The 23,337-nt window shown below is 41.8% G+C and overlaps 1 protein-coding gene across 9 annotated transcripts in view; it reads right to left on the bottom strand.

Moving 5' to 3' along the window:
• The window catches only part of APBB2 (amyloid beta precursor protein binding family B member 2), a 392,503-nt gene that overhangs the window by 196,650 nt on the left and 172,516 nt on the right, over positions 1-23,337 (bottom strand). For all 9 annotated transcript variants that reach the window (XM_066233437.1, XM_066233440.1, XM_066233436.1 and 6 more), the window contains one exon: positions 6,609-6,677. In XM_066233437.1, the coding sequence (XP_066089534.1) occupies positions 6,609-6,627 (19 nt within the window). In that variant the 5' untranslated portion in view covers positions 6,628-6,677. The remainder of the gene's footprint in view (positions 1-6,608; positions 6,678-23,337) is intronic.

Raw genomic sequence — 23,337 nt, 5'->3', positions numbered from 1 at the left:
ACCCAGAAATAAACCCACACTTTTATGGACAACTGATATTTGACAAAGGAGGTAAGAGTATACATTGGAGTAAAGACAGCCTCTTCAACAAATGGTGTTGGGGAAATTGGACAGCTACCTGCAAAAAAATGAAACTAGACCACTAACTTACACCACTCACAAAAATAAACTCAAAATGGATAAAAGACTTAAATGTAAGCCGTAAAACCATAAGCATCTTAGAAGAAAACATAGGCAGTAAGCTCTCTGACATCTCTCACAGCAATATATTTGCCAATTTGTATCCACAGGCAAGTGAAATAAAAGACAGGATAAACAAATGGGACTTTATCAAACTAAAAAGCTTCTGCACAGCTAAAGACAATAAGAACAGAATAAAAAGACAAAGTACACAATGGGAGAATATATTTGACAATGCGTCTGATAAGGGGTTAATAACCAAAATTTATAAAGAACTTGTAAAACTTAATACCAGGAAGACAAACAATCCAATCCAAAAATGGGCAAAAGAAATGAATAGACACTTCTCTAAAGAGGACACACAGATGGCCCAATAGGCATATGAAAAAATGTTCAACATCACTAATGATTAGAGAAATGCAAATTAAAACCACAATGAGATATCACCTCACACCAGTCAGAATGGCGTTCATCAACAAAACAACACAGAATAAGTGCTGGCGAGGACGTGGAGAAAAGGGAACCCTCCTGCACTGCTTGTGGGAATGCAGACTGGTGCAGCCACTGTGGAGAACAGTATGGAGATTCCTCAAGAAATTAAAAATCGAACTGCCTTTTGACCCAGCTATACCACTGTTAGGAATATACCCCAAGAACACCATAGTACTGTTTGAAAAGAAGAAATGCACCCCCATGTTTGTGGCAGCATTGTTCACAGTAGCAAAGATCTGGAAACAGCCCAAGTGTCTGTCAGAGGACGAGTGGATTAAAAAGCTTCGGTATATATATACTATGGAATACTACTCAGCCATAAGAAATGATGACATCGGATCTTTTACAACAACATGGATGGACCTTGATAACATTATACTGAGTGAAATAAGTAAATCAGATAAAACTAAGAACTATATGATTCCATACATAGGTGGGACATAAAAATGAGACTCAAAGACATGGACAACAGTGTTGGGGTTACAGGGTGGGGAGGTGGAGAGGGAGGAGGCTGGTGGAAGGGAGGGGCACAAAGAAAACCAGTTAGAAGGTGATGGAAGACAATTTTATCAATGTCACCCCATTAAAATAAATAAATAAAAAAAATTGTCTCACGGCTAATACAGGCAGTTAGAAGAATAGTATAAGGATGCTAATTCTGCTTCTCAGGCCACACCCTGCAAAAGGGGCCCCAAGAGAATTGGTGATTTGGCTCCTCTGATTTTGCCAATTGGATTTAAAAAAATAGGTCAGGAACGCCCTGAAATGGAACTAACAATACATGGGCATAAATTTAAAGGACTTTTAGATACTGGAGCTGATGTATCTGTTATTGCTAAGCTACATTGGCCTCCTTCCTGGCCCACTCATGCAGCAGCCACAGAATTACAAGGTATAGGGCAGAGTAAATCCCCTCAACAAAGTTCTAGTTTTCGACATTGGGAAGATTAAGAAGGTCATTCTGGATTTTTTAAGCCTTATGTGCTCCCTGGATGGCCAGTTAATTTGTGGGGTAGAGATGTTTTGCAAAATATGGGAGCGTTGCTTGTCAATCCTAATGGTTTAGTCCAGGGGTCCCCAAACTACGGCCCATGGGCCACATGCGGCCCCCTGAGGCCATTTATCCGGCCCTCGAAGCACTTCCGGAAGGGGCACCTCTTTCATTGGTGGTCAGTGAGAGGAGCATAGTTCCCATTGAAATACTGGTCAGTTTGTTGATTTAAATTTACTTGTTCTTTATTTTAAATATTGTATTTATTCCCATTTTGTTTTTTACTTTAAAATAAGATATGTGCAGTGTGCATAGGGATTTGTTCATAGTTGTTGTTGTTTTTATAGTCCGGCCCTCCAATGGTCTGAGGGACAGTGAACTGGCCCCCTGTGTAAAAAGTTTGGGGACCCCTGGTTTAATCAGTACTCAGATGCTTGATCGGGGATTTCAAAAACTTGTATGTCAACATAGAGCTCCATGTTTTATTAGACATACTCAAGCTCACTCCATGCTCCCTGGAGCTTTAGCACAAGGGAATGCCCTTGTTGATCAAGCTACCCAAAAAAAAATTATTTGGAGCAACCATGACAGATCGAGCAATTCAGTCTCATACTATTCATCACCAGAATGCTGCAGCCCTGTGTAAACATCTTCAACTTTCTTGGATGCAGCACGGCAGATTGGGAAATCCTGTCTAAGAGGTCCTATACTACAATCTGCCCCTTCATTTGGAGTTAGCCCTCAAGGACCCCTACCAGGACAACTTTGGCAAATGGATGTTACTCATATACCTTCATTTGGCAAACAGTCCTATGTCCATGTTACAGTGGATACATTATTCTGGATTTATAGTAACCTCTGTCAGAACAGGAGAGGCTGCTAAGCATGTTATAGCTCATTGTCTGTATGCATTGTTCTACTATTGGATTTCCTAAACTGGTTAAACTGACAATGCTCCTGCATATGTAGCAAAAGCATTTACTGTATTTTGTCAAACCTTTCAAATTATGGGTATTTCTTACAATCGTTAAAGTCAAGGTATTATTAAAGTGTACCCAGAAAATATTTTAAGGTCAATTTAAAAAAACTTAAAAGGGGGGAGTCATATCCTGGAACTCCTACGGGTCTACCATATCAGGCTTTTTACTTAAAATTTTTTAAATTTCTTTTGAATGCTGATGAACAGGAGATGCCAAATCCTTTTCTCCTGCAAACTTCTACCTTCTTTTATTTGATCCAGCTAATCACACTGTTTTGTCTTTTTCCAAACAGCTCCAGATATACGGAAAAGGTTTACCTCAAACCTTTTCTGTGTATCTGGATGGGGATCCTCAAACCCCTCAGCGAGATCTTCTGAGCATGGCTTTTAAGATACCAAGAGGCAGAAAAAGCCCAATAGAGATCAGGGGAACTACCAGCTTTTAGAATACACCCTTAAAGGCTCCAACGCCCCAAAGGGGTCTCATAGGATGCCATCTGGGTCCTGCTTCAATAATGGAAAGGAAAGTCATTGAGCTAAAGCCTGCCAGACTTACATGCCTTTGCTGTGAGGAAAAAGGGACACTGGAAGGTAGGCTTCCCCCTCGCTCCTCTAAGGGAGGGTTCAGTCTCTTCCAGCCCTGCTCCAGCCACCTATGACCTAACCCTGCCCAGAAAGCTGGGGTTTGCCACTGAAGGCTGAAGGTGCCCAGGGCCGTCGGCCCCATCTACGACACTGTGGACGAGCCTAGGGTATTTCTTCCAAGAAGCAGGTAAACTGATCTCATTTGCACAAGGGCCACTTAACTATGTCTTGCCTGAATAGTCAGGTTTTTTATTCTTCCCTCAAAGATCTCTGTTGTGGGTGTTGATAGTCCTATTTTCTGCTGCTTTGTTTAATATATAGTGTTTCCTTTATTCCTCCTACCTCAATGCCCCACTCATATTTCAGGCTGGGTTCTACTCCTAATTTAGAGCTCTCTTTCCCCCTTTTGCCAACTTCTATTATGAATCTACCTTTGCTACCCAGCTTAGTCTATCCCAAGGTTCTCTTTACCATGCCACAGTCACAGAGCTCCAGGGAAAAGCAACCTGGTCTCATCTCTCCAGGCAGAGGAGAACAGAAGCTCCATCTCCACACATGCTGCAGATGGCTTTTCCAGTCTACCTGAATCATTACCAGCTAGAAGCAGCGGTCATTGGGACTTGAATGTGAGCTGCAAAGTATAGAATTGTGACAACAATTCCAATGCCATGCAGACTTTTCCTGGATGTGGACTTTTCCTGGACTCTTGCTCCTTGTGACAGCTCCTAACAGACTGAACTGTGATTGGGTTGCATTTGCAAGGATTTGGAATGGTGATGGTGCCAACTTGGACTTGGTGAACATGTTAAGGACACTACTCTTTTATAGATTCTTGCTGTATTGGCCAAGAGTTTGCTTAAAGGCTTTAATCACTGTAAAAAAAAAATAGAAGACTGGATAGAGAGGATGTGGTGCATGTACACCGTGGTATACTATTCAGCCATAAGAAATGATGACATCGGATCACTTACAACAAAATGGTGGAATCTTGATAACATTGTATAGAGTGAGGTGGGTAGGCCGGAAAAAACCGGGAACTGCAGGATTCCATACATTGGTGGGACATAAGGACGAGACTAAGAGACATGGACAGAAGTGTGGTGGTTACGGGGGAGGGGGGGGAGGGAAAGAGGGAGAGGGGGAGGGGCACAAAGAAAACTAGATAGAAGGTGATGGCGGACAATCTGACTTTGGGTGATGGGTATGCAACATAATTGAATGACAAGATAACCTGGACATGTTTTCTTTGAATATATGTACCCTGACTTATTGATATCACCCCATTAAAATTAATAAAAATTTATTTATTAAAAAAAAAGAAAACAGTTGGAATATAATATTCCACTGAAATAAGAATTCCACTTTTCTTGGCAAAATGTGTTGCATCATATACCAAAGCATGATAGTTGAGCTCTTATTAAAAAAACCATGCTGGCCCTGGTCGGTTGGCTCAGCGGTAGAGCGTTGGCCTGGCGTGCAGGAGTCCCGGGATTGATTCCCGGCCAGGGCACACAGGAGAAGCGCCCATCTGCTTCTCCACCCCTCCCCCTCTCCTTCCTCTCTGTCTCTTTCTTCCCCTCCCGCAGCCAAAAGCTCCATTGGAGCAAAGTTTGCCCGGGTGCTGAAGATGGCTCTGTGGCCTCTGCCTCAGGCGCTAGAATGGCTCTGGATGCAACAGAGCAACGCCCCAGAGGGGCAGAGCATCGCCCCCTGGTGGGCGTGCCAGGTGGATCCTGGTTGGGCGCATGCAGGAGTCTGTCTGACTGCCTCCCTGTTTCCAGCTTCGGAAAAATGAAAAAAAAAAAAAAAGAAAAGAAAAGAAAAAAAAAGAAAACCATGCTGAACAAAATTTTCATTATCTTTTATATAACTACCAAGGAATAATGCAATTTGAGTAGTACCAAAAAAAGAATGTATGCATAACAAAATACAGTGGCCATAAACAATTTCTACAAGTTATTTGATTAGTTCACCTCCATTTAGAGGAAAACACATCATTTTATGTATTTGTCAGCTCTGTCCCTAAAATGTTTCCATACTGAGTCTATCTTGCAATGTAATAAAAAATGTTAAATGCTAAAGAATCCCTAAAAGGATGTATTCTCAACATTTAAAATATATTTTTCTAAGGACATGTATTTGCCTTGATTTTCCAAAATTAATATAAGTATTCACCTATGTATTTACAAAGAAAATCTACTCCCTGCTCTCAAATTTTCACTGTACGAATTAGATATCCTCTAAGAATCACCTCTAAGTTCCTAATTTCCCTCTGTGCTCTTAGGTTTGTTACTTTTATAAATAGGATCTTCATGCCACTCACATTCTTCTACTGAGTTTAGTGTTTATTTTATTGTTTTATTTTAGTTCTCTGTTGAAATTTAACATGCAGTGTTATATAAAGCAGGGTGGGGGGGGCTTTAGCATACTTAATTAGTTTAAAATTTGGGGATATTAATATCTATTTGTCTATGGGTTAAAATCTTTTTTAAAATATTTTACCGATTGAGTTCAGAGAGAGAGAGGAAGGAGGGAGGGAAGGAGAGAGAGAGACAGACATCAATCTGTTGTTCTACTCACTTATCCTTTCATTGTTTGATTCTGGTATGTGCCCTGTCTGGGGATCAAACCCCAACCTTGGCATAGAGGGACAATGTTCTTACCAATTGAGCTATCTAGCCAGGGCTAAAATCTATTTCTTTAAAAACTCAGAATTTTCTGAGTGGTATGTATCCTAAACAAATATAAAATCCACCCAAATGTATCTGCTACTTGCAGTCCTATACTATGTTCAATTCCAAATGTGATTGTCATTGCTTTTTCCTTATTATATCACTATAAGGCTAAGAATTAAATGCCATACCACCTCGTATGTAGATTAGCATCCAGCATGTCACAAAGGAACATATAACAAAATTAAGGTGATTTTTCTTAGGACCTGAAATTAATGAATCAGCATTGAATCCAAAGAGAATACTGAGTTAGGGGGCTCAATGCTAGGCAAACCCCACAATGGCTAAGAGCTGTTTACAGAGACTCAATATCTCCTGTGTTGATACGTAACAGCTCCTAGGCTATAATATACAAAACTAGATGGCAAAATTTGATAGTTTTAATTTCTCATTGCAGTCAACTAAAATATTTTCACATTATGTTATTAGTAGAGTTATGCAGTATTACATGAATACAGTTAAGTCCAATCAATATTTCTTATTTTAAAGATGTGTTTTTCTATTACATTAGTGAAAAATAATAGAAACCCAAAATATAATTTAGCAAATCGTAAGTTTAATATCAAAACAATCATCGAGCATATATATTTGTTGAAGTTTTAATATTCAACTGCTTCTCTGCATTGAAAAACGTGAAAGTGTGTCTGACCTGGAAGTACTTCTGACATGGATCACAGGACGTCAGCAGAGGCGCAGGAAATAGGTTATAATCTGAAATCTGAAAAGAAGGATCATTTGAGAAATTAAAACCCCAAATAACAATGCATATGAAGGAAAAAAAGCATCATTAAAAATCTTTCCAAAAGCTGTTTTTAAAATGTTCAACACATTTGGCAGAAAATGTCCAAATTTTTGTTTATTTATAGGTGGTTATACCACTTTGACTAAAATTTGAATTTCTGTTTAGCTACATTTCCCACAAACATTTGATATATATATATATATATATATATATATATATATATATATATATATTCCCCCATCCGGGGCTTAAGTTTTTTTTTTGTTTTTTTTTTTTATATTTCTGAAGCTGGAAACAGGGAGAGACAGTCAGACAGACTCCCGCATGCGCCCGACCGGGATCCACCCGGCATGCCCACCATGGGGCGACGCTCTGCCCACCAGGGGGCGATGCTCTGCCCATCCTGGGCGTCGCCATGTTGCGACCAGAGCCACTCTAGCGCCTGGGGCGGAGGCCACAGAGCCATCCCCAGCGCCCGGGCCATCTTTGCTCCAATGGAGCCTTGGCTGCGGGAGGGGAAGAGAGAGACAGAGAGGAAGGCGCGGCGGAGGGGTGGAGAAGCAAATGGGCGCTTCTCCTGTGTGCCCTGGCCAGGACCCCGGGGCTTAAGTTTAGCTGTCTAGCTATATACCTATCTATGTAGTTTCCTACTATCTATCTCAAGTTTCCAGTGCTTTTTCTCATTAAGATCACATAATTCAGAAGTCAATAAGGAAAAAAAGCGGTACATTTCACCATATAAAAATTTAAACATTCTATTTAGAGGGGAAAATAACTATAAACATAGTAAAGACAAAAAAAACTGAAAAAAAAATAACACCAAAAGTGACACAAAAGAACTAATTTCCTTTACACAGAAAGAACTTCTTGAAATTATGAAGAAAAGTATGAGTAAGCCTGAAGGAAAATGAGCAGAGGACAGGAACAAGTCTCAAGAGAAACACAGATGTCCAATAAATGTATAAATAAGTACCCTCACTTAAAAGTAAAGAAGATGCGAATTTAAATAATCATGACTTACTGGTTTTCCTCCATCAGAGTGCAAAGATTAAGAGGCTTGATAACACATAACCTCAGGCAAGGACACTGGAATCGGAGTTATTAAACCTTGCTGGTGGGAGTGAAACTTGGCAAACTCTTTGAAGGGCCATTTAGAAATATCTGAGCAAATTAAAAATGTATGGACTCCTTTGCTCAGCAATTCCACTTCTAAGAATTTATTTTACAGAGAGGCTGGCAGGGACTCTATTGTTCTAAAAGCAAAGGACTAGTAACAACCTAACTCTTCGTCAGCGGACAGCTGGCTCATTAAATTATGATACACCCGCAGAACGGAGGACTGTGCCGCCCTTAGGAGAAATGAAGCGATCTTCCTGAGCTGATATGGAAAGGGCTTTAAGACAACACACCAGGGAGAAGTGAGTAACATGCACAGCATAACATGACCAAATTTAAGTGAAGTCTTTAAAAGCATACGCATGTGCATACACATGCATTCATGCACACACACCCTTGCATTTACATAGACTGTTTCTATTTTTATTCACAGAATATTTCTTAAAGGAATATTAAAGAACTAAATACAGTGCTCAACTGCCAGTTTACCAAATTAGATGCTAGTAAGGAAAACTGAAAACAGACCTTGTTTTTAATGAGTTGCTATCAGAAATGTCATGGAGAACGATAATCTATTTTATTAATTCAAATGCAGATGCTGCAGTGATTCCATTTATATAAAGTACAAAACCAGGAAAAGCTTATCTATGTGGATAAGGGTTTCCCAGGAGGGCAGGAAAGGGGGAGAAAGCAGGAGGCAGCCTCTGGGAGGCTGAGATGGGAACGGGCCGTTTCCTGATCAGGATGTGAAAATTCACCAAGCTCACGTCCCCATTTCAGCATTTACTACATTTCCGTGCGATGTTAAAGAGTCAAATGCTAGAGGGTTACTGAATCGTTATTCAAATGGAGACTTTACACAGGGGTGGGAAAAGTAGGTTTTCAGTTGTGAGTATGAGAAACAGTTTATTGTAAATAATTATTATTTAATAATTTTTGTATCGTTTATTTATACAACTGTAAACCTACTTTTGCCAATACCAGTATTTCCAAACACGAAATTCTAAGCTAACCTTTCCAAATTAGTAACCTTTAATGGGTACTACTGCCAACTTTATGATTCGGAAAATGACCTGACAACCTGGTCTACTGGTCCACAATACATTTTTAATCATATTTTCATGTAACGTAGGTAAGGCTCATTACTCTGCTATAATTAAAAGGGTGGGTTTATTTTTAATTGTTCTGTAACAGCAAGAGACGCTTCCTCTATCATCTTTGCTTTTGCCCTATGACTTTCTCAGCTCCTTAAAAGTATTTCACAACTCAAGTCCCCGTTTTTATAGTTTTGTCTTCAGTTCACCTTAAGTTACAAGCAGAGACAGATGTTAGGCAATAGGTATTTCAAGAAAATGAATACCAATAAAGAAGAAGAAAGCTAAGAAAAGGCATACTTACAGGAGTATTTTTTAAAAGCTTAAACAAAAAGCCAAGAATCTGCATACTTTTAAGTATGCATAATCCTCAAAATAAAATATTCTTGTTTTGCCTGACCAGGCGATGGCGCAGTGGATAGAGCGTTGAACTGGGATGCCGAGGATCCAGGTTCGAGACCCCGAGGTCGCCAGCTTGAGCACGGGCTCATTTGGTTTGAGCAAAATAAAAAAATGCTCACCAGCTTAGACCCAAGGTCGCTGGCTAAGCAAGGGGTTACTCGGTCTGCTGAAGGCCCACGGTCAAGGCACATATGAGAAAGCAATCAATGAACAACTAAGGTGTCTCAACAAAAAACTGATGATTGATGCTTCTCATCTCCGTTCCTGTCTGTCTGTCCCTATCTCTCTCTCTCTCTGACTCTCTCTCTCTGTCCCTGTAAAGAAAAAAAAATTGTTTTTATTCTATAAAGTTAGGAACTTCTATAAAGTTAGGAACTGGACAATCTGCTAATCACTTCGTATTTTAAATAGCCAATATTTATTCCATATTCATCATGGACAATGAATACTTCAATGAACAAAAACACCTTCCCCAATCTCATGGAACTTGTAGTCTAGTCTGGGAGATGGCTAGTAATCACAACACTATTCAAATTAGTGTATAAGTATATATGCTTGGAGGAAAAGAACTCAGTTTTATACGTTTGGAGAAAACTAACAATAGAGCACATACACTTCCCTGAGAAAACAAAATTTACGTAAACTTAGAGGACTAAATAGGATTTAGCCAGGTAAACACTTACTAAACCTCTACTATGCGCAGGGCAGTCCCTGGCCCTGGGAATAAAGCACAAATGCACGGAGCTACTTCTCTCTAGGTGTCCTTGATGAGCAAATCTAACCCAGTAAAACAGCTTCCAAGGACTTTGTGGCATGAACAAATTCTAATTAAATAATAAGCTGAGAAGATATAAAAGCATTCAAGTACGGTTTTAGGAGTAGCCTACCGCTGTGCTGTGCGATACGGAAGCCACTAGGAGCCACAGAGGCTGCGAACACTTGAAAGGTGACAGAAGCAGTTGAGGAACTGAATTTTTAATTGTATTTAATTACAATGAACTTAAATACAATTTCTAAACTAACACTTGAGAAACAAGTCAGTTTGGAACTTCCTGGGCAAGTAACTCTAGTTTTCAACTATAAATTTTATAAACTCCTAATACAGATCAAATATCTGCAATGAACATTCTACATCCGGGGGAAAGGCTGTAGGGAGATTATCACATGCAGATTTTGGAGACTTTGCATAAAAAGAGTAAAGTATCTCATTAATAATTTGTAAATATTAATTACATGTTGAAATGATATTTTGGATATATTGAGGTAAATAAAACACTTAAAATTAATTTCATCCTTTTCTTTTTTTAAAAGTGGGTACTAAAAATGTCAAATTACACATGTGGCTCATATTATATCTCACTTGGAGAAGTGCTGATCTAGATACTGCAGACAGATTCTGAAACGTCATCCTAATCAAAATATTGTCTACCTTTCCCATAAAAGCAAAGACAGGCAGACATGCTAGCTCAGCTGTCAAACTAGAGGAGGTCTGCTAGCATTCAGAGCAAGTGCCTTTGCTTCCTGAACAATCACATACTGAGTTCAAAGACAGCGGAAGCAGAGCAGGCTTCCTACAGCTGTGATTTAAAACAAAGCTGAAACCTACGTAAATGAAGCAATCCACCACCAACACTTTCCCTCCCAGCAGTGTCATGTTCCATTGAAGAAAATCCATCGTGATTCTATACCTTGAAAGACTACTGGAGCTCAATAAAATATTCTGTAGGACCACAGAAGAGCTCCCCAAGCAGAAATCATGAAACAACTATTAAACAAAGAAGTGAATAAATTAATTCAATGCCCAGTTGTTGTTTATTGTAGATAAGATGCTATCTATTTTTCCCGATTAGACATCAATATAAAAATTTGAAATTATATACATATGTATTTATCAACTTATTATATGATAGTCCAATCCTCAATGTCTTTATTTTTTTATTATTATTTTTTTTTGTATTTTTCTGAAGCTGGAAACGGGGAGAGACAGTCAGACAGACTCCCGCATGCGCCCGACTGGGATCCACCCAGCATGCCCACCAGGGGTGATGCTCTGCCCCTCCGGTCTGCCAGACCAGAGCCACTCTAGCGCCTGGGGCAGAGGCCAAGGAGCCATCCCCAGTGCCTGGGCCATCTTTGCTCCAATGGAGCCTTGGCTGCGGGAGGGGAAGAGAGAGACAGAGAGGAAGGGGGGGGGGGAGAAGTAAATGGGCGCTTCTCCTATGTGCCCTGGCCAGGAATCGAACCCGGGTCCCCCGCACGCCAGGCCGATGCTCTACCGCTGAGCCAACCAGCCAGGGCCTCAATGTCTTTATTTTTATCGGTATAACATGACCCTGACCAAGAATGCAAAAGTAAATTATCTCACTATAATCATGCCCTTACGTGTTACCTTTGTATTACTGATTGTCCTTTTTATTTGTGATATTGTTTGAATTTAAATAAGACTTTTCCCCTTATTTTTATTTTGCATTTTGCCTCTTTTTTTTTCCAGCATGTAATTACACATCCATACCCACTGCGTTTCAAGTAGAAAACAGACAACAAAATCAAACTGAATAATTTGAGGAGGGTTTAATTCAGAGACTATTTTTAAAAAAATTTTAAAGGTTGGCAAGGTAGAAAAACTAGAAGGGCTAAAAAGCAAACCCCAAAACTACTTAAGTTCAAGTTAGCACCCCGGGTCTGCAGGAAGAGGAAGCTGTGCAGAGAGGACCCCGCCCAGCCCAACTTCCCCGAGGTTCCAGCCAGCCTTCAGCGGCCTGTGCAACCAGACGCACCCACCCTGCTCTCAGAGGTTCCAGCCAGCCTTCAGCGGCCTGTGCAACCAGACGCACCCACCCTGCTCTCAGAGGTTCCAGCCAGCCTTCAGCGGCCTGTGCAACCAGACGCACCCACCCTGCTCTCAGAGGTTCCAGCCAGCCTTCAGCGGCCTGTGCAACCAGACGCACCCAGCCTGCTCTCAGAGGTTCCAGCCAGCCTTCAGCGGCCTGTGCAACCAGACGCACCCAGCCTGCTCTCAGAGGTTCCAGCCAGCCTTCAGCGGCCTGTGCAGATCAGACGCACCCACCCTGCTCTCAGAGGTTCCAGCCAGCCTTCAGCGGCCTGTGCAACCAGACGCACCCACCCTGTTCTCACTGTCCAATCCTTCAGTTGTAAGCAGGAGGATTTATTCCTTAGTAAGCTCAAGGTGTGTGCACTTCTTCTTTTTTCCAAGAAATGGGTGAAAACTCACAAGTGTTCATTCATTTAGATCCAGTTCAAGTATTATATCATTGATGAAATGTTCTTTGAACTATCCAATTGTTTTAATCACTATTATTCCATCACTAAAACTTCGGATATATTTCTATTAATACAATTAACACATGGCATTAAAGTTTGATTTTTATCTTTTTTCCTACTAGAGAAAAAATTCCTTGAAGAACTGCTTTCTTTTTATTTTATTTTATTGAAGTATACTTTACATTAAAATTATGTTAGTTTCAGGTGTACAAAGTAATGATTCAACATTTGCATTTGCTGCAAAATGATCACAATAAGTGCAGTTAACATCTGTCACCACACTTGGTCACCAAGGTTTTCTTCTTGTGAAGAAAAGTTTCTATGTACTTTTACAATGATGCCAAAGAGGGACAAAGGCATAATAAAAGTCAGACAAAGAATTTCACCATACCTGTCTTCCTCAAACACAGTAAAAACGTCTAAGAAATTGTTCTTTTCAATCTACCTCTCTCTCCGTCCTGTCCACACCCTCTTTGGACCCCGAGTACCTCACACGGGTCCGTAGCTCCTGTCCCGGTCTCCATCTAATCCCTCCTGACACCTCCTCCCAGACAGACCCCAGCTCCACTGTGCCAGACAAACACTGCTCCATTCACCATCACTCCCTCACTCAAAAACCTCCAGAACAAACTTCTTTCTGCCACTGACAGCCTAATACCCACTTGATTCTAGAACCTCTCCTACACTCAAGTCCTTCATTACTTTCAAATAGCTACAATTATCCTGAACACTCAAACCTAGTGCAATCCTATCAGACCCAACACACTCTCTTCTAACATCCTCTTTATTCTTTTGAATTGAAATTCATAGGTAATATAACCTATCTATACAAAAAGTTCCAGAAAAGAAGAAATAATGGCAGAGATATATTTCAATAAGCAAATTCTTGAGTCTGACAAAATTAGCAGTCCCAGTGAATGAACCAAATGAACAGTAATCAGATTCTTGCACCTATGGGTAAAATCATTGAGCGCGACCACTACAAATGCAAACTGACAGAGGACTGTGTTGCCTTGTCAACACAGACATCATGATTTGCGTTGCTGTCAATAACATCAATTTCAAAATACTGAACCCTAAGAAAAATTTAAAAAATATTAAATATAATTATCAATTAGAAGGAATTTCTATTTCTAGACTATATAGTGTATATTCAAGCCATAAAAACACTTTACGTTTATAACTAGGGTCAGATAATTATAAAACATGTTTTTCACCTATGAGAATATGTGATAGGGTATATGCAAGCTTTGCAGACTAAGACATTCTTTGTTACACAGGATTGTCCTGGGTACTGGCAGACATTTATCGTCTCTGCTTTCTACCCCCAAAAATGCAAGTAATGGGTGCTCTAGATACCTCTGACCCCCAACTCCAGCAAGTCTGACCTCAGCCCAGAGTTATCTCTTCCTTTCCTCAACCCACTCAACACTTAGGTCCTATGTGATCGTGAACCAATACTTAATGTCTGAAACGAGTCATCTTCAACCGCAAATTTTGGTTATCATCAATCAGTGTGACCGTTACTGTGAGGATCAAATGAGATGTGACAGGTGGCTTGCTTGCTTTGCTCAGTGCCTGGCAGATACCAAACATGTAAAAATGCTAACTGCTATTGCTATTGCTATTATTTTTCTCATGCCTGTGACCTGTTTCTCAAGGAGGATGTAAGCTTTCTGAAGAAAAGCAAAGTCTCTTGGAGACCTGTATACATTCACCAGAACGATTTGTAAACTTTGGTGTTCCGCATCTTGTCTTCTCTCCCTGCCCGGTTCTGCTGACTTGTAAATATGTTTCACAAATAATAAACCGAGTCTAAGAATGGAGCTAAGACCTGTACATACAATAAAAACTTTCTGCCATTACTATAATCTGCCAAGCACAAAAATGGCTGTCCAAAAACTGTCATCTTCCCCTTGCTCTTAAAACTAAACAGGGTTGTATTAGCGGATAAATACTTTTATTAAAGTAGACATTGCATTCCAGGATTAGACCTGTCTCCTAGTTCATACTGATTCAATCTCACTTTAAAGTTTAAACATTTTTTTCTGAAGAACTGAATTCTATCCACATGTATGAAACAGAGCAGCTACCTCAGGGTCCTTTCCAGTACTCACTCTGTCTAACATTGATTGAACACTTCCTGTGTTCCAGGCATTGTGCTACAGGGGAACTTTGGGGAAATTAAGGCACAGGGGGTTAGGTGAACCTGCCCAAGGTTACCTGAGAGGCAAGTGACGGAGCTGGTATCTCTGCCTCCAAAGAGCAAGCTCATGGCCACTGGGCCACCTTTCTCAGGACTCTTTTCTCTTGAAGTTGATTCAGATTACCTGAATCAATTAATTCTGAAAGACAATTCTTGCTATATTATTATTCTTTTGAAGTTTATGTCCAACATCCTGATATCCAGGTAAACTACAAACCAAGGAGCTCTCTATTGCTGGCAAGCAAAACCTAAGTCCTCCTTCTCTTTATAGCTGAAGACAGTAAAATGGAGTAGAATTCATAACCAGTGTGTGAAATTTTAGCTCACTCTGGGGGTGGGTCCCAAAGTGAAAAAATGAAGCAAAACTTGACACACTTAACTTTGAAAAGTCCTTTAAACTGCCTAGTACAATACACAAAGTTTCCATTAAACAACTAAAGTGCGTGTGATTTCAGGATGCATCCATAATGGAGAGTATTTAGTAAGTATATGTATATGCAAATTTTTATTTCGGTATTTTGCATTTCTGCAGAGAAGAGAGGTGTGGCATAGAATATTGCACTCTATGGGAATAAACTTGATTTTGAAAAAAGCTTTTCAGATATAATTACTAGTAACAACTTCTTGCCATCTGCATACCTAGGTGCTGTACAGCTGCTGCTGAGAATCACTGTTCTGGAAGAGCCTAAATTTTCCACTTATTATACCTTAAAGTAGAGAGGGAAAAAAGCAATAAAGGCACAGGAATCTAATCCTATCTCTAATGTGTTATCGTAAACAAAAACATTTAAGGAGTTTGATTTGTGATTTAAGCTTTTTTGTTGTTGTTGTTAGCTGCCAACTGCATTTTCTTTTTATTTTTTTTTATTTTCTAAATGTTTTTTAATTAGAGCTGAGACTATATTAGTTCCAGGTGTACAACATAGTGACTAAACATTTACAGACCTTACAAAGTGATTGCCCCGATAAGGCGAACACACATCTGATACTATCCATAGTTATCTAGCTCTTCATCTTACTCGATTCAATGTTCTCCAAGCCAGATTTCAAAACCCATTCCTAAAACACAATCAGACAAGGAAAAATATGCATAGAAGGAGAAACCCTGTTTCCTGAAATGAAACCCTGGGGAAAACACCAACTGATACAGAGATATTTTCAAGACAGAACGACAAATGTAGACTTTCCCATCTAACTCTTACCAAGACACTTCTCAAGTGAAACCAAAGCTTTACGCTTCCCTCACAAATAGACTTGATCCTCCCCTTTTCTTATTTCAAAGGCATAACATCTGCAGTTTACTGTAAGGTATTTTTCCCCACCGAGAAGGAAGGAAGGGGCCGGAGTCACAAAGTGTGGAATAGTAAAGGCTTTATTGAGTACAGAGCGCTTCCCGCCCAACGAGGTCCTCTGGTCCCGGGGACAGAGACCAGAGGAGTCACAAGGAGTGACCCGCGTGGGAGATATTTAAAGGGTCCCTAGGGTGGTCGAGCTAATATGATGTGGTGAAATCTCACTGGCTGACAGAGGTGTCACTCTTTTCCAAAGGGCTCCTGGGAAGTTTCTTTTGGCGTGCTTAGATGTGGGCAGTCCTAGCCAAAGTTACCGGGCCTGACCTTTCCCCATTACCCACCGACCTAACATTTAGAACTAACAGCAATGTTTAATGCTTCTAAGAAGTGCTCATTTAAAATATGCTGCCGGAGCCCTAGCCGGTTGGCTCAGCGGTAGAGCGTCGGCCTGGCGTGTGGGGGACCCGGGTTCGATTCCCGGCCAGGGCACATAGGAGAAGCGCCCATTTGCTTCTCCACCCCCCCACCCCCCTCCTTCCTCTCTGTCTCTCTCTTCCCCTCCCGCAGCCAAGGCTCCATTGGAGCAAAGATGGCCCGGGTGCTGGGGATGGCTCCTTGGCCTCTGCCCCAGGCACTAGAGTGGCTCTGGTCGCGGCAGAGCGAAGCCCCGGAGGGGCAGAGCATCGCCCCTGGTGGGCGTGCCGGGTGGATCCCAGTCGGGCGCATGCGGGAGTCTGTCTGACTGTCTCTCCCCGTTTCCAGCTTCAGAAAAGCAAAAAAAAAAAAAAAATGCTGCCGGGTAGCTGCAGAGGGCGGACCATGCCTTCATCATCATTTCTGCAGCTTCTGTGGCCTTCATCAACCATCTCTGCAGCCTCTGTGGCCTTCATCACCATCTCTGCAGCCTCCGTGGCCTTCATCAACCATCTCTGCAGCCTCCGTGGCCTTCATCACCATCTCTGCAGCCTCCATGGCCTTCATCAACCATCTCTGCAGCTTCCGTGGCCTTCATCAACCATCTCTGCAGCATCCGTGGCCTTCATCAACGATCTCTGCAGCATCCGTGGCCTTTATCAACCGTCTCTGTAGCATCCGTGGCCTTCATCATCATCTCTGCAGCCCCCGTGGCCTTCATCAACCATCTCTGCAGCCTCCATGGCCTTCATCACCATATCTGCAGCCTCCGTGGCCTTCATCAACCATCTCTGCAGCCTCCGTGGCCTTCATCACCATCTCTGCAGCCTCCGTGGCCTTCATCACCATCTCTGCAGCCTCCGTGGCCTTCATCAACCATCTCTGCAGCCTCCATGGCCTTCATCACCATCTCTGCAGCCTCCGTGGCCTTCATCACCATCTCTGCAGCCTCCGTGGCCTTCATCAACCATCTCTGCAGCCTCCGTGGCCTTCATCACCATCTCTGCAGCCTCTGTGGCCTTCATCACCATCTCTGCAGCCTCCGTGGCCTTCATCAACCATCTCTGCAGCCTCCGTGGCCTTCATCACCATCTCTGCAGCCTCCGTGGCCTTCATCAACCATCTCTGCAGCCTCCGTGGCCTTCATCACCATCTCTGCAGCCTCCGTGGCCTTCATCACCATCTCTGCAGCCTCCATGGCCTTCATCACCATCTCTGCAGCCTCCGTGGCCTTCATCATCATCTCTGCAGCCTCACTCCCTGTGCTCCCAGCTCTGGAACTCTGTGGTCTCTTCCCATGGAGACATGCCTAGTGTGTGACTTGCTCTGGTCCATCGGTTAGCAAGTGAGATGACACAGAAGCTTGAAAAGCATGGCCTGTTTCCAGCTCCATGAAAAAGAAACGATCCGTGCTACTACCTCTAGAACAGGGGTCCCCAAACATTTTACACAGGGTGCCAGTTCACTTTCCCTCAGACCGTTGGAGGGCTGGACTATAAAAAACACTATGAACAAATCCCTATGCACACTGCACATATCTTATTTTAAAGTAAAAAAACAGGAATAAATACAATATATAAAATAAAGAACAAGTAAATTTAAATCAACAAACTGACCAGTATTTCAATGAGAACTATGGGCCTGCTTTTGGCTAATGAGATGGTCAATGTCCAGTTCCATATTTGTCACTGCTAGCCATAACAAGTGATATGACGCGCTTCCGGAGCCATGACACATGCGTCCCGCGTCACCGAAAGTAGTACTGTACGTGAGCGACGCCACGCTTTGCGGCACTGCCACATACAGTACTCCAGTACTCACTGACCACCAATGAAAGAGGTGCCCCTTCCGGAAGTGCGGCAGGGGCAGGATAAAGGGCCTCAGGGGGCCGCATGCGGCCTGCGGGCTGTAGTTTGGGGACCCCTGCTCTAGAACATGCCCAGGCTGGCCTGCTGGAAAGATGCTGGAGACTTGGGTAGGATGCCCAAAACCTCTCGGTCAGGGCCATCTTAGAGCAGCCTAAGCCAGCTGGCCATCAAACGCATGGGAGCGAGCTGCAAAGACCTGCGTGCTGTACCTGCAGCTGGCTGCCAGCAAGAGTGACCCCAGCACAGACTGTAAGAATCACTCCGCCATCCTGGAGATATTAATGCTACTGTCTAAGCCACTAAATCTGGGGGTGGTTCCTTATGCAGCATCACTGGCAATAGGAAAGGGATACACTAGTTATACTCATAACACCGAAATGATAGAAGCGTCATTGGCATTAAACCTGAATCAATGCAGGGAGGGCTGAGGCTATAGGAGGACTCTGCTGTAGAAAATCAAGTTCTTTTTTTCTTCTTAAGGTTAAATTTCTTTCCATTTTAATTGAGGTAACATTGGTTTATAATATTATATAAGTTTCAGATATACAATACTATAATTCAACATCCATACACACTATAGCAGGGGTCCCCAAACTACGGCCCACGGGCCGCATGCGGCCCCCTGAGGCCATTTATCCGGCCCCCGCCGCACTTCCGGAAGGGGCACCTCTTTCATTGGTGGTCAGTGAGAGGAGCATAGTTCCCACTGAAATACTGGTCAGTTTGTTGATTTAAATTTACTTGTTCTTTATTTTAAATATTGTATTTGTTCCCATTTTGTTTTGTTTTTTTTGTTTTTTTACTTTAAAATAAGGTATGTGCAGTGTGCATAGGGATTTGTTCATAGTTGTTTTTTTTATAGTCCGGCCCTCCAACGGTCTGAGGGACAGTGAACTGGCCCCCTGTGTAAAAAGTTTGGGGACCCCTGCACTATAGCATGCTCACCACCAAAAGTTTACTTTCACCTGACCAGGCGGTGGCGCAGTGGATGGAGCGTCAGACTGGGATGCGGAAGACCCAGGTTCAAGATCCCGAGGTCGCCAGCTTGAGCATGGGATCATGTGGTTTGAGCAAAAGCTCACCAGCTTGGACCCAAGGTCGCTGGCTCAAGCAAGGGGTTACTCGGTCTGCTGAAGGCCCATGGTCAAGGCACATATGAGAAAGCAATCAATGAACAACTAAGGTGTCGCAACGAAAAGAGATGCTTTTCATCTCTCTCTGTTCCTGTCTGTCCCTATCTATCCCTCTCTCTCTGGCTATCTCTGTAAAAAAATAAAATTAAAAATAAATTAAAAAAAAAAAGTTTACTTTCTCTCTGTCATCATATATTTGACTACCTTTACCCATTTCACCCTCCCCCCAACCCCTTCCCACAAATCTGCTGTTTGTTTCTACGAGTCTATGTAAATCAAGCTCTTTCCTGGATATTTCTGCCCTCCTCAGATTACGCAGGGCTGTCTTCCTCAAGGTAGACTGTGTCTTTGGTCTCTACTGTTGCTCATTCACAACATACAACCATTTACGCTTTGCATATCATCAGAATATGCTATGACAGCAAATTTTAGAAATTTTTTTATAAGGACACATAAGCAACATTATTTCTAGTAGGAACAAAATCAGTAAGAAACAGATTAAATAAAGTATCACACCTGTACAGTGAAATACTATTCATCGTTTAAAAGAACGTTTCCATATTTAGTTATGTAGAACAATCACTCTTAAATACTATTGAATGAAAAATCTTTCTATAAAAAAATTAGTATATTGAAATTCCATACATAGTGCTTTCAACTTTTCTCTGAAAATTATCATAATAAAAAGGTTTTAATAAAGAGAGCATGTATAGTGTCATTCTTTCATAAATTAAAAAAAAAACTTTTGTGGTATTAAATTTTATTAAAGTACAGAACACTAACAAGATTAAATTCCATATAAACTAAATAATTTTTAAAAAAACAATAAGGAACAGTCTGATCTGTGGTGGCACAGTGGATAGAGCATCAACCTGGGATGTTGAGGACCCAGGTTTGAAACCCTGAGGTCACCTGCTTGAGCGCAGGCTCACCAGGTTAGGCACGTGACCTCTAGCTTGAGTACAGGATCTTCAGCATGATCTCATTGCTGCTGGCCCAAGGCTGCTGGCTTGAGCAAGGGATCACTGGCTTGGCTTGAGTTCCCTGGTCAAGGCACATATGAGAAGCAATCAATGAGTAACTAGAGTGAAGCAACTACAACTTTATACTTCTCACATCTCTCCTACCTCTCTCTCTGCCTTCCTGCCTCTCTCTCCAATCAACAACAAATAAAAAAAATAAAAATCAAATAAAGTAAATAAATAAATCTTTGTTTAAAAAAGGAATAAGGCCAGGGCACGTAGGAAGCGTCCATTTGCTTCTCCACTCCTCCGCGCCTTCCTCTCTGTCTCTCTCTTCCCCTCCCGCAGCCAAGGCTCCATTGGAGCAAAGATGGCCCGGGCGCTGGGGATGGCTCTGTGGCCTCTGCCCCAGGCGCTAGAGTGGCTCTGGTCGCAACATGGCAACGCCCAGGATGGGCAGAGCATCGCCCCCTGGTGGGTAGAGCGTGGCCCCATGGTGGGCGTGCCGGGTGGATCCCGGTCGGGCGCATGTGGGAGTCTGTCTGACTGTCTCTCCCTGTTTCCAGCTTCAGAAAAATGCAAAAATAAAAATAAAAAAATAAAAAAGGAATAAGGCCTGACCAGGTGGTGGTGCAGTGAATAGGGCATCAAACTGGGTTGCAGAGAACCCAGGATCAAAACCCCAAGGTCGCTGGCTTGAGCGCAGGCTCATCTAACTTGAACGATGGATCATCAACATAACCCCACGGTGGCTGGCTTGAGCCCAAAGGTCACTGGCTTGAGCTAGGAGTCACTCATTCTGCTGTGCCCCCCCCCCATCAAGGCACATATGAGAAAGCAATCAATGAACAAGACACAACAAAGAATTAATGCTTCTCACCTCTCCCTTCCTGTCTGTCTGTCCCTATCTGTCCCTTTCTCTGTCTCTCTGTCTCTGAAAACTTGACAAAAAGACATGTTTTTAAAATGTTAAAATTATTCTGTTTGAAAAGAAAGTAAAAGAGATTATTTTAAAAATTACATAATCAACGAAAGACCAACATACATCTGAATTAGAAAATATAACTGGTGGTCCCAACTTGATGATTCAACTTACGACTTTTTTTATTTTACAATGGTGCGAAAGTGATATGCATAATAAATTACATGAGATATTCAACACTCTAGTATAAAACAGGCTCTGTGCTAGATGATTTTGCCCAAATGCAGGCTAATAAGTGTTCTGAGCATATTTAAAGTAGGCTCAGCTAAGATGTGAGGTTCGGGAGATTAGGTATACTAAATGCACTTTTGACTTTACTACCTTTTCAAATACTATGGGTTTATCAGGACATAACCCTATCATAAATCCAGGAGTATTGGCATTAAATTAGTTTATATCATCTAGTCAATGCCTCTGTCTCCCCCATTTGGAAAAGTTCTGTGAAGGTGAGGACGTATGTCTGTTTCATTATCAACATATTCCTAGTGCCTAGCACATGGCAGATGTTTAATAAATAGTTCATAAAGGGATAAATAGAAGAGTTCATCGAAATGTTAACAGCAGTAATCTCAGTGGCAGGATTTAGAAAAATGGCCTCTAATGTATTATATGTTCCTGATTTTATGTAAATTTTTTATAATGAGTATGAGACATTTTCATATTTAGAGCAAGAGTTACTTTCAACTTGACAGAAATAAAGTTTGTACATGCAGTTATATATGTATACACCGTATAGCTTTAACAACAAAGGAAGAAAGAATCACGCGCACGCCCCCCCCCCCCCCCACACACACACCCTCACTGGGTATGTCTCCTATTCATAAATGAAGGCTCGGGGTAAGAAATGACAAGGCTGAGTCTTACTAAAGAAGACTAGGTTTAGAGTTGGTGAAAAGGAAGATAGCAACTGCCTCCATCTGCTTTCCATGCTAAATGTGATAGATTTTACTCTGCAGCTCAGAAAACATGTTAATAGGGCTTCTCGTGATGACAGGAAGGGATGAAAAAAGCCAGGAACCCTGTTGTGATAGTTTGGCACTGTCTGGAAAACGGCTCAATGTCTGCAATTTATAAAACAAAGATCACATCTTTCCAGAAAACCTACATTCCAAGACACAGGACCCAAACACACGACCAAGAAAAGCTGAGGGCAGTAACGCAAAAGGCACCAAACAGAACAATCCCAAACAAGAGCGAGATGAAACCTTCATCAGTGTACCGGGGCCCTCATGTAGCTATTACAGAAAACACAAGAGAGGAACTGCCTCATAAAGCAGATGGTCTTTGCCGGCTCTTTTTTCTCTCTTTTTTTTTTTAACAAGATAATTAAAGGAAACAAAACAGAGCAAGGATCTTGTTAAATTGGCCAAGGAAAATTATTTCGTCTGAAGTACCATGCCTGGGTTTTTGAAGAAAAGATGATGAGTGCGCCCACAGGGCTGATACAGGTCATTTGGTAACATCTATATTACAAAGGAAACCCGTTAGAGGAGTGACTGGCTCCTGGACAGCACACAGAACTCCCTGGTGGGGCTAACTGACAGAAGCAAGAGGCCAGGCTGAGGGGGTACGCAGCCCTGTGGAAAGAGCATGGAATGGGAGTCAGGACACCTGGGACTCGGTTTCTTGGTTGTGCTTCTGAGGAACCTACTTCCTTTCTGTCATGTTAATTTTTCTGAGAGAAGCCCATTTCATTCCTCTGTCCTATCCTGGTAGCTAGAACAAAAGAGATGATGAGAAAAATCTGTGCATAACAAAGACTGTAAGTGCAATACTGTTAGTTTATAACAAAAGTTTGTTTCATTGCTAGATATAAAAGTCCCACTGCGCAATATTAAGAATTAAACATCAGGAACAGAAATGAGGGTTCAGATGTTTTGAACCC

The sequence above is a fragment of the Saccopteryx bilineata genome, chromosome 5 (genome assembly GCF_036850765.1).
Source record: "Saccopteryx bilineata isolate mSacBil1 chromosome 5, mSacBil1_pri_phased_curated, whole genome shotgun sequence".
Taxonomy (NCBI): domain Eukaryota; kingdom Metazoa; phylum Chordata; class Mammalia; order Chiroptera; family Emballonuridae; genus Saccopteryx; species Saccopteryx bilineata.
The sequence above is the reverse complement of the archived record's forward strand: the minus strand, read 5'-3'. Positions and strand labels throughout refer to the sequence as shown.